At 33.6% G+C, this 15,638-nt stretch overlaps 1 protein-coding gene across 1 annotated transcript in view; it reads right to left on the bottom strand.

The window, feature by feature from the left end:
• Positions 1-15,638, bottom strand: part of LOC145293047 (sodium-dependent multivitamin transporter-like) — a 67,914-nt gene that overhangs the window by 34,211 nt on the left and 18,065 nt on the right. The window contains exons 2-4 of the mRNA XM_080139358.1: positions 14,168-14,233; positions 9,712-9,763; positions 6,508-6,575 (exon numbers count right to left, since the gene is read on the bottom strand). Of these exons, the coding sequence (XP_079995484.1) occupies positions 6,508-6,575; positions 9,712-9,763; positions 14,168-14,233 (186 nt within the window). The remainder of the gene's footprint in view (positions 1-6,507; positions 6,576-9,711; positions 9,764-14,167; positions 14,234-15,638) is intronic.

The following is a 15,638-nucleotide window of genomic DNA, read 5'->3' as shown; positions in this document are numbered from 1 at the left end:
AACGTTGAATTTAAACATTTTAATTTTAAATGTTCTTTACGTCAGTCAGACAATGATCTAATCGTTATACGATGATCTATGCATAAGAGCTAAATTGACCGACTTTAATTCAACTGAAAGTGCTCACCGATAAGAAACGAGTTTCTTAAAGGGTCTGTCATAATTATATTTTTACTATAATAATTGAATACCTACGGACACAAGTGTTTCATCCTTTCGGGAATCTTCAGTGCAGGGTGTCACGATTAACACCATTCAAACGATTCGAACTCGGCAACATGAATCATCTGGCTCGATTAACAAAGACCGTATCCATTCGGCTACCATTAACCGCGTATATATATATATATATATATATATATATATATATATATATATATATATATATATATATATATATATATGACACATTGTGTTTCTCAATTTTGGAATATCTCCTCTAGTTACACAATGAAGCAGCACTTGCTTATCTTGCTTGAAATTCAGAAATCAAACCATTTGATCTTTTGTTTACAAACTCGGCAAAGAATTAAAGGATTAAGATGGAAAACGTAAGCAACATTGAGGACATTGAAGAAAATCTGTATTTATTCAGTAAGTACAAAACACCATAGGTTTGTAATCCTAGAAGATTCACGAGGCCGACAACAAAGTAAAACTACATCACAATAATCTGAAATATTGCCCACAAAGATATCAGACACAAGTCTAACGTCTAAAGGTGTAAAGCTAATCGTACATAAGAAAAAGTAACCTAAAATCGTTTAATCAATAAATTAATTAATTACGCATAGAATTTGATGGCAGAAAATGTTCATGATCACCTAAATAACATGCTAATACGTGCTGCCTTAGTACACACATAAATCTATTTATAAGAACTTAATTTCCATCAATTCTTGTGTCAATTACCGGTGGCCTTGAGGTAGAATGCTAGCTTTGAAGTCAGGGGTGACTTTGTGATAGGATTCGAATCTTTTGACCAACAGTAGTTATCACTTCATACACTGATGATTTCTTAAGCACGATACACTAGTGCCTTGAGGTATAAAAATATTTGCTATATATATATATATATATATATATATATATAGTCATCCACATACAGTACTGTTTCGCTGTTTCACAGCTCATCAGTGCGGCTACTGCCTCAAGCCAGGATTGAAACCCGACCGCCCAAATGACAGTCAACGCTTCTCACCATTATGCTATAGGGCTGATGCTGTGTGGGTAATAAATTAACGATGTTTTGACATCGTCCAAATGCCTCCGCTCGATTTGTTTACACAAAGAGCGTTGCTTAATACGCTAATGACAGTTTGTATATCACTTCCCAATATGCTCAACCCAAGATAGGAAGAATTATATATATATATATATATATATATATATATATATATATATATATATATATATATATATATATATAGTTGTATAGATCCACTGAAACCCGTGTGTTTATTAAAGAGTGCTCAAATATATATATATATATATATATATATATATATATATATATATATATATATCCGATTAACGAGATGAATTATATCACAGATTAATCAATCTTGTGGATTCAAGTTTTGCAAAATATTTTTGGGAGGAAATATTTTTATATAAGACAATCCCAACCAAATAAATTGCTCAATATACTAAAAAGAGCAAATTAAAAATTGTAGGTTTTACATTTAAATTTCTTTCAGAAAATATAATTTTCCAAGCAAAAATTTATTGTTTGAACAAGTACTTTCCTTAATCCATGAATTTTTGATGTAGGCTCATCTCCTCAGAGGAAAGTCATTAGCAAAGATTTGTTCTGGATTGATATAATTTTGCTATTTAGCAAATACATTGAAAATATATTAGGTGAAATATAATGAAAATACATATTTCAACAGGAATACATACATATGTGTGTGTATGTGATATGATCAGTCTAAGTCTGTAAAGAATACAGTAATTTCTGTAGTTAATCTTGCATGGGAGAGTGTAGCAGAAGTTTTTTCTGTTCTTCAGTTGAGCGACAACCTTCATGTGAAAATTCCCTTTTGCCTACATAGTTAAAATAAATTTACAATAAGATATAGCTACCTGAATTTTTTTGGTTGTTTTTCTTCTTTTAACTGTAAGATATGCTTATATGCTTTGTGTATAGAATTGTCTGATTTATATGCATCCCTGCCATATATATATATATATATATATATATATATATATATATATATAGAGAGAGAGAGAGAGAGAGAGAGAGATAGATAGATAGATAGATAGATAGTGTAGTGCGTTAGAGGAAAAGAGTGAGCTCAATTTTATAAGAGGAGACTTATCTGGACAATATACAGCTCAACAAGTATCATTGGAGCTTATATAGGAGAACAATAGGAATGGGAAATGAAGTCACAAAAACTATATATTGGTAAATATAGATTGGTTCATTTATTCAATAAGGGAACAATTAGTTGGGGGATAGAAGAGACTCTTTATGCCAAGGCATTTCGAAGCCTAATGCTTCTCATCAGAAAAGTAGAGAAGATGCTAGGTAACATGGTGGAGATGCATCTTGTCTACTCTTCTGATGAGAAGCATTAGGCTTCGAAATGCCTTGGCATAAAGAGTCCCTTCTATCCTTCAACTAATTGCTTGTATTCCCTTATTGAATAAATGGACTAATCTATATTGACCAATATATAGTTTTGTGACTTCATTCCCCATGTCGTACAGACGGTCGAGTTTCAATCCTGGCTTGAGGTAGTTGCCTGTCTAACCGCACTGATGAGCTGTGAAACAGCGAAACAGTACTGTATGTGGATGACTATATATATATATATATATATATATATATATATATATATATATATATATATATTAAGTAATGTGATTGATAATTTAAAATTTAAAAATCCAATTATAATTAAATTTAATTATAATTTAATTTTTAAATTTTAAATTATCAATCACATTACTTAATATTGAATTAGCTCTAGGATATTTATCTATCGAGCTTATTATATATCTAAATTACAACGAGCACTTTCTCTTTCCTGTATTTTAATTAAACTAGTAATTTCACTGTTACATTGAAATACACTCAGCTCTTTAGACTATTGTTCTAATCTCCTTTAAATTATATATATATATATATATATATATATATATATATATATATATATATATAGAGAGAGAGAGAGAGAGAGAGAGAGAGAGAGAGAGAGGGAGAATGGATGATATATTTCGAGTTTATGTTCTATTAATGTCTTTTCCGAAACAATGCTAGACTCTTGTATTATAATCTTTCATTTTTAAATATCCCCCTCCCTTCAACTCTCAAAGCAATTTGTTAGCCCAAAACGTTCGTTGCTTTTGTTTTGATTTTATTTCATGCCAGTCGATCAGATAACAAATAATTGAGTTCATGACATTTACACGACTTTATGGTAATGCTTAAGCTTACTAGAAAAGAGTTCAAAGAGAATAACAATTAAAAAAGGTCAATCTTTAGATTGGCATGCGCAACTTCCTCTGTACTGATTGCTTATGCACCCATTAGTGTGTAAGTTTATCGATTTGAATTTTAAATATGAACAAACTGAACCCAACTACTATGACTCAGGGAGTATTCTGTAAATCTCCAACGGTTATGATCACTGTAAACATGTGCAGTGCAGCATATTTTACTAATGCATGTGAGCATGTGAATATTGCAGTGATAGATGAATTAATATTATATATATATATATAAAAGAGAAGTGGAGTGCAGAGAACTGAAAATATCTTGGAATAGAGTCAGACCACCCAAGAGATGTCCTCTTTATTTTTAAAAATAAGTGCCTCATTTAATGACAAAGTCGCACTTGGATCGTCTTTGTTGGAAAAACAATTTACTTAGATTGGCTCCAGTATTCAGGGAATGTCTAGAGCAGCTAAGCTTAGGATAAATGAGTAGTAACAACTAACAAAGGTTACGAATTAGCCAAGGGTGGTGAAGAAATTCAAGGAAAATATGAGAAGTGCTTATAGTGCCTCCTCACTCACTGAAAGAAAGAGGAGGAAGTTGAACGTTTAAGGAGTAGCTAATATTCCAGAGAGCTGCGAGACAGTAGTTGATTTTTGGTGTTCCTGGAGAATAGAGGGTTTGTTGTGTCCTGTTGGACTTGTATTTTTCAATTGGATAGAAAGGAAAGCATCTCATTTTTGCAAGTTTGCCATTGAACCTAAATAAGCATAATTCATCTATAATATAAATCTCACCTTTCTGTTTAAATATATGTATGTATGTATCTCAAAAACTTTCGACAGAGGCGACGGATTTCCAGAAGATCAGTATCGCTTTTAAAGCTCGACCCTTCGAACGACAAATATAAAAAAATTGCCCCAAAACATTAATTCCTTCACCCTAAATTCGCCCGTTTTTGTACAAGGAGGTGTCGATTTTTTCCGCTGACATTTAAGCAAGTCATTGTCACCATTAGATTGACTTTGGTTAATTTCAACACTTTTGACTTCTGCTCACGTCATGGAGACATCGGCTAAGATGTCAGATTTTCTTTCACTTTCTTTTTTGCCTTCGCGGCACAAGTTCGAGCCTGTCTGCCTATTACAACTTTTTTTTTTTTTTTTGCTCAACACATACCTCCAAACACCCGGGCAACGCCGGGCACCCAGGCTAGTTGTTTATAAATTGGACCTTTTTTGGTTTGGCTCGGAACAATGAAGGAGTTGATTATGGCTATGTAAGTGCATGTTCACATTACAGCATTTTTATACTAAAGTATTTGTTGCGAAAATCATAGGAGACAAACTTTAGGAATTTAGTCAAATGCTTAGACAATGCCAGGTATCCTATATATATTTAAGCGTTCAGCATACAAGCACGCCATATAGAAAACAAAACAACAACTCTAAGATAACATAGAATTCAAAAAGACATTTATTGCTCATGAACTCATTATGAAATTGTATCCATTGAGAATGTATATTAGAAAGTCTGTAAATGATGTTTGTCAGGTTGCTTGATGATATTAGTTTCCTGAGTTAAATGCATCAAACATTGATGTAATTATTTTTTTCTATTCCCTTTGCAAAACTCAATCATGTTCTGCAAAGTCAAAAACAAAACAATTTTTCTCTACAAAACAACCAAACTAAGTACCATGAATAAATATTTAAAGATATAAAGAACTTGAAGCATAACAAGTTCTGTTAAAATGATAGAACCAAAAAGGGTTGATACGCCGTAAAACAAAACACCCAAACCAAACACCATGAATAAATATTTGAAAACATAAACAGCTTAAAACATAAATATTCTTTTCAAAATTAATGGATTCAGCATGAAATAATTTGAAAAGGGTCGATATGCTATACAACAAAACAAACAAATCATGAAAATTAAGTTCACAATTTTGTTTGTGGCCATCATTATAAAGCCCCACCTGGTGTTTACAAGGAGCAGATAACTCTAGTCTGAAAACATCGGTTGGAAGGTACGTTCTACTCTGTTCAGAAAAAAGGGGTGTTGATTCGACAAAGCTTATTCGATAGTTATCACAAATATGCCACACCTCATCCTAATTTTTTTCTTGAAATCAATTATTTTTTATTTTATTCTGGGGTTCGGGAAGGAGTGTGTCACTCTCTCGACAACAGCACGTTTCTGCCCTCTTCTTTTCCAATCGACCACATCTGGCCTCTCGCCACCAATGTCACACAGCACAATCTGAACGTCAGCAATACGAAATTCTTTTCAAGAGAAGATGTTCATGACTCTTTTCTCTCTGCACCCCCCCCCCAGGGAATTTTTCCCAGCTTTTATATCCTCCTATCTAGAAAAAAAAAAAAAAAAGTTTCTCCCATCATGCGCTGCCTTCCCAAGATGCCCTTCGCGTATACAAATACGCTGGCCATCCTTTCCTTCTTCTTTCCCAAAGAGCGATGTAGATACGCTCGGTAAGTTTCTTTTTTTTTTTTTCTTAACCATATACCCCACATTACTATTTCGTAAACATTATAATTCATTTTTTTTTTTAGTCAAAATAAAAGTAATGAAAAAGAAATCATTCATTGAGATGACAGAGGGAAATGTGAAAATTCTTGTTTTTGATTGTTTTGTTCTTTATTTATTTTGGGTGAGGAGCACAAATAAACCATAATAATTGACTTTTGCTTTTGAACTACAATTCAAACCAGATACTATTTTTTCATCAATATGTTAAAGACTTCAAAATCATTTTCAATTTTAAAACAATCATTGTTGTTATGTTAATGGGTTAAAATGGCTGACTATTGCAGCTATTTAAAATTCGAAAGTGATTTGAATTATGGTTCAAAAAGACAAAATATCATGAAATCCTGAATTTTCGCATGCAGCACTGTCGTATCAAGAAACACAAATGATATTAACACTAAATTTTATTTTTGCATTAACGCCTTCTCATTACAATCCGATTTGAATTGTATCTGCCAACGAACTAATAAAAATAATAAATCAAAATAAGGTTTTTGTCCACTTACAAGCGCCGTATACAAAGAGCAGATAACCCCAACAATAACAATCGAAACAACTTCAGGAAAACCTGAAACTAAAATTGAAAAGAGCAGAAATCAAAAATTAATTGAAATTTAAACGTTCGACAAAATTTGCATTTTTTTTATTGTTTCTGTATGCAGAACAGTTGAGGTAACAAGGTTAGTTAATAAGTAAAGACAAAGAGAATGTCAATAAAACAAGACAAAGAAATGATGAGCTAGAGAGAGAGAGAGAGAGAGAGAGAGAGAGAGAGAGGGGAATGAATAGAAAACAGGTCAGAAATAAATGTTTTCAGTGTTTTTAATCATCCAAAATCGTTATAAAAAAAAAAATTGGATTTTCTCAAGAAAAGAAAACACTTAATTTTATTAGTTTAGATGAATGTGTTAATGCAGGTATTTATTTTATTTATTTTTTAAAAAACATGGACATAAACCTGGTGTCATTTTTTAATCTCTGTGTAATGCTTTTAATTAAAAACTGAATATCTAGTTTTGTTATTTTTTTAAAACAAATAATCTGGAATTTAATTCATAAATGTTTGAAAAATTATAGCAGGTTAACAATATATATATATATAAGAACACAAATTTAAAACTGTAAATTAATTTTACATGAATTTATTGTTCGACAGGATACTCAAATAAGATATATATTTATTTATTAAAATATATATTTAATACCTCTTATTTGAGTATTTCGTTGAAGAATAAATTCATGTAAGGTATAATTTACAGTCTTAAATTGTGTTCTTCTATGACGAGCTCTATTTTCTATCTTGGTTGTATTGAGCTTTTTTATTTGGTTGGTATTACTATATAAATATTAATATTCGCTTTAAGTTTACAGAAGTTCTAGGCGTGTAAACTTAATTTTTACTTCTTGAGATATATATATATATATATATATATATATATATATATATATATATATATAAAAGAACAAATAGCTAATAAAACATGTTAAAAACACCTTGAAAAAGAGTTAAAAACATATTTAATCTGAAAAGGAAACACTTAATAAGTGGATAGTCCTTAATCCGCAGAGTTTTGAAGAAATACTTTCCTTCTCCTCAGAGGGTAGGAATTAGTAAAATGCGGGATCGGATTTTGCATACAAAAGTATTTGATAAAACTGCAAGTAAGTCAAAGATCTTAATTAATAACAAAAAGTGAAGCAGAGGGAGCATGGTGAAGAAAAAGGTGATTTCACGTGAAAGAAAAAGCATCCAATGACGGTAAAATATATACATAAATTCATTTTTTATAAATTAAAATTAGCAAGCAAAAATGTAGTTGCTTATATTAATGTGTATACAAAATATCAAATAAAGAGATTTGTAAAGTTAGGGTTCCGAAATTAAAGTAAAATGATGTCACAGTAAAGATCATGAATGAATATGGACCCCTCATGTCTAAAAATAGAAACAATTCTTAATTAAGGAAATGGATCCGTTGTGCTGTCCACTATACGGATAACAATGAACTCTTATTATAAAGGCAGGGAGAATATTCCTCTTGGCATTCTGCATAAGTTATGCGCACCTAGCAGACATACTCATGCATAACCACTTTATTTGTTGTACTTATTTACAATGCCTCCCCACGGAACAGAGTTAAACACCAGGGTCGTTTTTCTAACGTAGAGAAAAGGTACAAAAATAAAAAATTGTCTCGGTCGTGAAGGACTGCTCCTCCACCGAAAAAGAACAAGAAATGGAAGCGCAGCATCTGAAGAACAGATGGTATTTATTTGCTCCCCCACCGAGCAAATTAGGCACAAGGCCGATTTTTAATGTGAGGAGTGAAGGGAGGGGGAAGGGGAAAAGGGGACCAGCTCCCGAGAGGTGGGAAATGGGAGCTGGTTAAAGGTCAGGCATGTGGGGTTGCCCCCACATCTGGTCCTTGCTAGTCATAGCTTGCAGCATCTGAAGAACAGATGGTATTTATTTGCTCCCCCACCGAGCAAATTAGGCACAAGGCCGATTTTTAATGTGAGGAGTGAAGGAAGGGGGAAGGGAAAAAGGGGACCAGCTCCCGAGAGGTGGGAAATGAGAGCTGGTTAATGGTCAGGCATGTGGGGTTGCCCCCACATCTGGTCTTTGCTAGTCATAGCTAGTCATAGCTTGCAGCATCTGAAGAACAGATGGTATTTATTTGCTCCCCCACCGAGCAAATTAGGCACAAGGCCGATTTTTAATGTGAGGAGTGAAGGGAGGGGGAAGGGAAAAAAGGGGACCAGCTCCCGAGAGGTGGGAAATGGGAGCTGGTTAAAGGTCAGGCATGTGGGGTTGCCCCCACATCTGGTCTTTGCTAGTCATAGCTAGTCATAGCTTGCAGTATCTGCCGGAACAGATACTACACTTTGATCTTGTCCCGAAGGCCAAGTGCATCTGAAGAACAGATGGTATTTATTTGCTCCCCCACCGAGCAAATTAGGCACAAGGCCGATTTTTAATGTGAGGAGTGAAAGGAGGGGGAAGGGAAAAAGGGGACCAGCTCCCGAGAGGTGGGAAATGGGAGCTGGTTAATGGTCAGGCATGTGGGGTTGCCCCCACATCTGGTCTTTGCTAGTCATAGCTTGCAGCATCTGCCGAAACAGATGCTACACTTTGATCTTGGCCAAACTTTCTTTTCCAATATATTTTGTTTCCGGACTTTTACCGATCCACAACAAGATCGAAACAGGTATATGATATAAAGTTATAGATTAATTTATCATTTCTATTGTTCCAGCTACTAGCCAAGACTACAGCCTTAATCCTTAGCCATAAAGGAAAAATTGGCCAGCAACCATTGTCCCCATAGACATGTAGGACGTGCAAAGGTGATTGCTAGGGGTGGCCAAGCACCTGGCCTTTTTACACTTCTTTTAAAAGTGCCCTTTTCAGAGGAATATATTATAGGGCTGTGCCCCACCATTACTATATTTTTACCGTTTTTTTTTTTTTTACTTGAGCTCCTGTCCTAAAAATGTTCTCTGCACGTCACTGCCATAAAGGGATCTATGCAATGCAAACATTTAATGAAAGATGCAAATCTAAAAACAAAACAAGTGTGTTGGAGTAATAATCTGCTTCCACTACTACAAAGAGACTAAAGCTCACCACTATATTGTAGTCAGATTAACATGAAACATTTTTCAAGTCATAAACTAAGAGCAAAAAAAAACAAAAAACTGTTACTTACGTTCTTCAAAAATAATTCCAGGTCCACGTAAAACTATTGACAAATAAATTAGCTACAAAAGAAAAAAAAGTTTACAGTCAACAAAAAAAATATTAAATTTTTCTTTTCAGAGTGAATCTTAAATAATTTTCATTGTAATTTCCAGCATATATATGTATATAATTCATCCATAGACAGATTCTTTCGCTGTATCACAGTTCTTCGATGCAGCTAGACTAGCACCCATCCCAAGCCATGAATCAAACCTACAACCACCTAGCTATGGAATTGGCACTTATAAATATCTACAGTGTCTTTATATAAACATTGACTGACACTTTTACATTTATTTGTTTATAAAAAAAAACAAAGAGCTTTGCATCACAATAAGTAAGCAGCAGGCGATATCATTTAAGTGCTCTATCAAGAAAGAGGGCTTATATAGTACTTGGATAAGTTATGTTTGGAATAAGTAATTACCAAGAGTTTTCCCACTCTTAACGATACTCAGACAGCTTAAAGCAGTGTAAGTTTTGATTATATTTTTGCCCGATTTACTTCATTTTTTATTATTATTTTTTGGAATAATCATGACTGCTGATCACCAGATATTGTCCGATTTTTGCGACCAAAACTTATCTGTTAAAATGCTAAAAAAAAAAATTAATATCTTTAATTTTATTACATCCGGCATCCCAAGCCTTTTAACCAATAGTTTTAGACCCTATTTATAATTATTAGTAGTTCTTTACTTTTGCCCTCATATTTGACACACCACCCGGCATACAAAGGGGTTGTTTAAACTGAGTGTAATACATCACTAGGGCTATGACAACAGCATATTCTTTTCATTGTTTTGACTCTCGAGTGTGTATCCGTTGATATTTTATATGCTTTTATATAAAGTGACATGGTTCTCGGTTGATTAACTGTGTCTAACTGTGTCGGATATATACTCAAAAGTCAAAACAATGAAAAGAATATGCTGTTGTCATAGCCCTATACATTACTTTCCACATTGGTCAGATTTACTCTTTAACACTTGTAAGTAAAGAAGTTGTTTTTCTCACTGGCTGTTAGCCAGTTTTAAATATGACTTTGATTATGACACTCAATACTAAACGTACGTGTTTACTCAAATTTCATTCAACTAAAACACTTTATTTATGTCGACCTTTTTTTTTCTTTAGTTTAACCATTATTTGGGACTGTTTTAAAACATCTTCACAGGAATATCAGCTTAACGATACCACTGTCTGTTGTCCTCTCTGTCATTTACATTGAAACCATACATTGAAGACAATGCCAATGCTGCTACAAGGAAAGTGGGCTCTCTTTATTATACTAGAAAATTACTCACAGCTGACAGTTGCCTATCTCTACAAAACCACCAATCGCTCATATATGGAGTATTGTTGCTACATACATGGGGTATTTAGCTGGGAAGAAATGCACCTAGCATTAATGCTTTTTGTTTTTCTACTTCCTTTTGCAAAACTTAATGATGTTCTGCAAATACAAAAAACAATAACCCACTGCCCCCTCCCCGTTTTCCTTCTTCCCATTTCCCCTTTCTCTTTCTATCCGCCTTACTTTCTGACTGGTTTCTTAACTTAAAATGTACCAGACATTAATACTGTAACTCTTTTCTCTTTCTCATACAAAAATAATTCATGTTCTGTAGGGCAGGGAACAAAACCGATAAAATCCACTAACAGCCAGCCATGGTTCTCCCCAGAATGTGCTGCTGCCATCACACACAGAAATCACTTTTTCCATAGCTACCAACGTAATAGATGCACTGAGACTAAAGCTGACTTCAGGACTGCCAGCAACCACTGCAAAAGTAATAAAAAATGCAAGAGAGCTATATGCTCAGTCCGTTAAATCCAAAGTAGCTGAGCAGTGGCTTTGTTCCCACCAGTTTTGACAAATAGCACACAGGATCCTGAACAGAAGTATGCGTTCTATCTCAACCATCATCAATGGACCTGAGGTCATGTTGTCAGCATCAGATAAGGCCAAACTATTTGCCAAGAACTTTGTAGCTAATTCTATCCTATGCGACAAAGGCCATCAACTCCCCGTATTTCCTCCTATAATGGACAGCACGCTCTGCAATATACAAATATCTGTGCGTGATGTCGCCAAGCTAATCAAGAACCTTGATTCCAGTAAACCAACTGGCCCTGATGGCATTTCAATCATTGTGCTGAAAAAGCTTCAACTAGAACTTGCCCCCGTACTTACAAAACTCTTTAAGCGTTGCCTTAAAGAGAAGTGCTTCCCAACACTCTGGAAAACCTCATTAGTGTGCTCTGTAAGAATTCAGGCGATAAATCCTCTCCCTCTCAGTACAGACCAATAAGTCTCTTGTGTGTCATGAGTAAGCTGCTGGAATCCATATTATATAGAGAAGTAGTCAACCACCTCAGCAGAAATAACCTTCTTAGTTACATGCAATATGGTTTCCATTCTGCCAGATCTACAGCAGATGTGCTAACTGTTATATCTCATAGGATTAGCGAATCTCTTGACAAAGGCTTCCTCTCTAGGGCAATTGCCCTTGACATATCAAAGGCCTTCAATAAGGTATGGCATAAGGGCCTACTTCACAAGATTTCCAGCTATGGTATAATTGGAAATGTTTTCTCGATCATAAAATCATTTCTCACCAATAGGCTCATAAGAGTAGTGGTTGATGGGCAAGAATCAGAGGCCCACAGTATTAATGCTGGAGTCCCTCAGGGGTTCATCCTAGGTCCAACTCTCTTCCTGATCTACATCAATGATCTCCCAAAACACATACTTAAATCATTCGTTGACATCTATGCTGATGACACGACCATCTATGGCAACATACCAAAGGCCGTAAATGATAAAGTTCTCTCAGATTCTCTCTCCTCTGATCTTGAGCACATGATACAGTGGAGGAGGCTGGTTACTTTTAATGCATCTAAAACCAAGCTCCTATCTTTACATCATCAACGCTTTGATCCCCATCTGGCATCAATTGAAATGGATGGCTCTCGTCTAGGGGAAGCTCCATGTTTTGATAAGCTTCTGGGCTTGACCTTTACCCATGACCTGAAATGGAATACATACATCAAGTCAGTTGCCAAGATCGCTGGAAAAATGGTAGGATCCTTCTACTGCTCCAGAAGATATCTCACCCCTGATGCAATTCTCTATCTGTATAAAAGCCAAGTACGTCCAAGGATGGAGTACTGCTGCCACATCTGGACAGGAGCTGCTAAAAACAGCCTATCCTGCCTTGACAGAGTACAAGATCGGCTTCGTGGCCTAGTGGGGGATGCCCTTTTCTCTTCCCTGCAACCTCTCTCCCACAGGAGCGACGTTGCAAGCTCGTCTTTGTTTTATTGTTACTTCCATAGCAGGTGCTCATCTGAACTTCAATCTCTGGTCCCCCCCTTGCCAATCTTTCATGAGAAACACCAGCCTAGCTGAAACCACTGTCAAAAATTTTCCCCACTCCTTATCTGTGCCAAAATCAAAACGTACATTCCATGAACAAAGCTTCTTTCTTAGAAGTGCACACCTGTGGAACTCTGTTCTGGTTGCCTGTTTCCCACCTGACCTCAACTTGGATGTCTTCAAGTCCAAAGTAAACAAATTCCTGATGAACCGCTTCCTTAAGTAAGACACTTTATCAAATCTCCAATACTAATGTACTGTACACACAATAACCCTTATCCCCGAATGGCTTCCGAGCCTTGATAAGTGGTGTCTACCTTTTAAAAAAAACCCTTCTACAAAATAACTGGATTTGGCATTAAATAACCCGAAAAGGGCTGATATGCCGTAAAACAAACCAACCAAACTAGTCTCTCCCTCTTAAAACAAGGTTAAAAAAAGTCTCAGATCCAATAGGTCTCACACTATCAGCTAAGCTCCAACCTCTCTCCCATTTCTGCGATGTTGCATCCCTGTGCCTGGCTGACAAGTATTTAATGGAATGTGCTCATAGCACTTATGTACCCTCGACATATGTACTCCCGACTAACCCAACAAACAACATAATTCCACCTCTTCACTGTGTGAAGTTCTTAGATGCCAGAAATAGTTTCTTCCCTCGGACTGCTAGACTTAGGAATTCTCTCCCCGTTTCCTACTTCTCTGACTGTACTAACCTGCAGAAGTTTAAATGTAATGTGAACAGACATCTTGCTGCTCAACTTTCCACAGTACTCAGATATGTAGCACTTTATGTTCAAATGATCATAATTTGTTGTTTAGGGTGAAAAAGTGAAACGTGTTCTAGTAGTAATATAGCAATTAAATATATAGCATATCAAGGGTACTTCATGCCAAATAATTTTGGAGCTCATAAGTAACCAACAGATTGACAACAAATTTTCATTTATAATAGAACTGTCACTTAAACGATAAATAGCAAAAAAAAACAAAACAAAACAACTCCCCCCCCCCAAAAAAAAAACAAGTGATTGAAAATTACCTGTAAAAAGCAGAACATGAAGGCACCAATTTTTTGCATCACATGGGAAAACCGCAACTCTAAGTACTGAGAAGGAAAAAAGAAAGAAAAAGAAAATAAATAATTTTTAAAAATAGATTAAAAAGCAAAAAGAAAATAAATAATTTTTAAAAATAGATTAAAAATAAAAAGAAAATAATTTTTAAAAAAGAAAAAGAAAACAAATCATTTTTAAAAATAGATTTAAAAAATAAAAAGAAAATAAATCATTTTTAAAAATAGATTAAAAAATAAAAAGAAAATAAATCATTTTTAAAAATAGATTTAAAAAAGAAAAAGAAAACAAATCATTTTTAAAAATAGATTAAAAAGCAAAAAGAAGATAAATAATTTTTAAAAATAGATTAAAAAATAAAAAGAAAATAATTTTAAAAAATAGATTTAAAAAAGAAAAAGAAAATAAATCATTTTTAAAAATAGATTAAAAAATAAAAAGAAAATAATTTTAAAAAATAGATTAAAAAAGAAAAAGAAAATAAATCATTTTTAAAAATAGATTTAAAAAAGAAAAAGAAAACAAATCATTTTTAAAAATAGATTAAAAAATAAAAAGAAAATAAATAATTTTTAAAAATAGATTAAAAATAAAAACAATTTTTTTAAACAGATTAAAAAAGAAAAAGAAGATAAATAATTTTTAAAATTAGATTAAAAAATCGATTATACTTCAGAATTACACTAAGTCATTATTTTAATTTGAATTGCTACAGTGTTTAGGTCTGCCTACCCCAGATATTTCACACATGTAGAACATAAACTTGCTGCGCTCAGCTGTTCAACCAGAAAACATTTTTATCACAAATAAGTTCTTTAAATTAAAAACTCTAATAAATTTTTCCTGCTCTTTCCATATTTTTGTCGTAAGCAAATTTAAATTAACTTTTAACCCACCATGTTCAAACAAATAGTCCACTATGGATTAATAAAAGAAGAATCGCGGATGATTCGTCCATTTTTATTATTATTTTTTTTGTTTGGTGTAAAAAAAAAAAAAAAAAAATCAACAGAATTTAAAATTACAACTGGGCTTAAATTGCATTGTTACAACGCCCCAGTCTGTTTACCCCAGAGATTTAAAACATTTTGCCCAGGACTTGTTGTAAGCAAGTGGAAACCATTTTTGTGACAAATTTACAAAATAATTTTTCATAGTTCTTTCTATGTTTTTGCATTAACCATACTTATTTTGTACTCAAACACACTAAGTCCATAACAGTTAGTTCACCAATTTTAAAATTAGTAGTCTGTGTTAGTTCAGGGAAGAAATATAACAACCTCCAGTTATCATGCAAAATGTACTTTACATCTGTTTTTGTTTATATATATATATATATATATATATATATATATATATATATATATAAGTATAAAGAAATTTAAGAACTCATTAGGGAATGTAAAATTAATATTCAATTTTTATGCATAAAAAATA

Source organism: Euprymna scolopes, chromosome 14 (assembly GCF_053919585.1).
Source record: "Euprymna scolopes isolate OS-2025 chromosome 14, ASM5391958v1, whole genome shotgun sequence".
NCBI lineage: Eukaryota > Metazoa > Mollusca > Cephalopoda > Sepiida > Sepiolidae > Euprymna > Euprymna scolopes.
The sequence above is the reverse complement of the archived record's forward strand: the minus strand, read 5'-3'. Positions and strand labels throughout refer to the sequence as shown.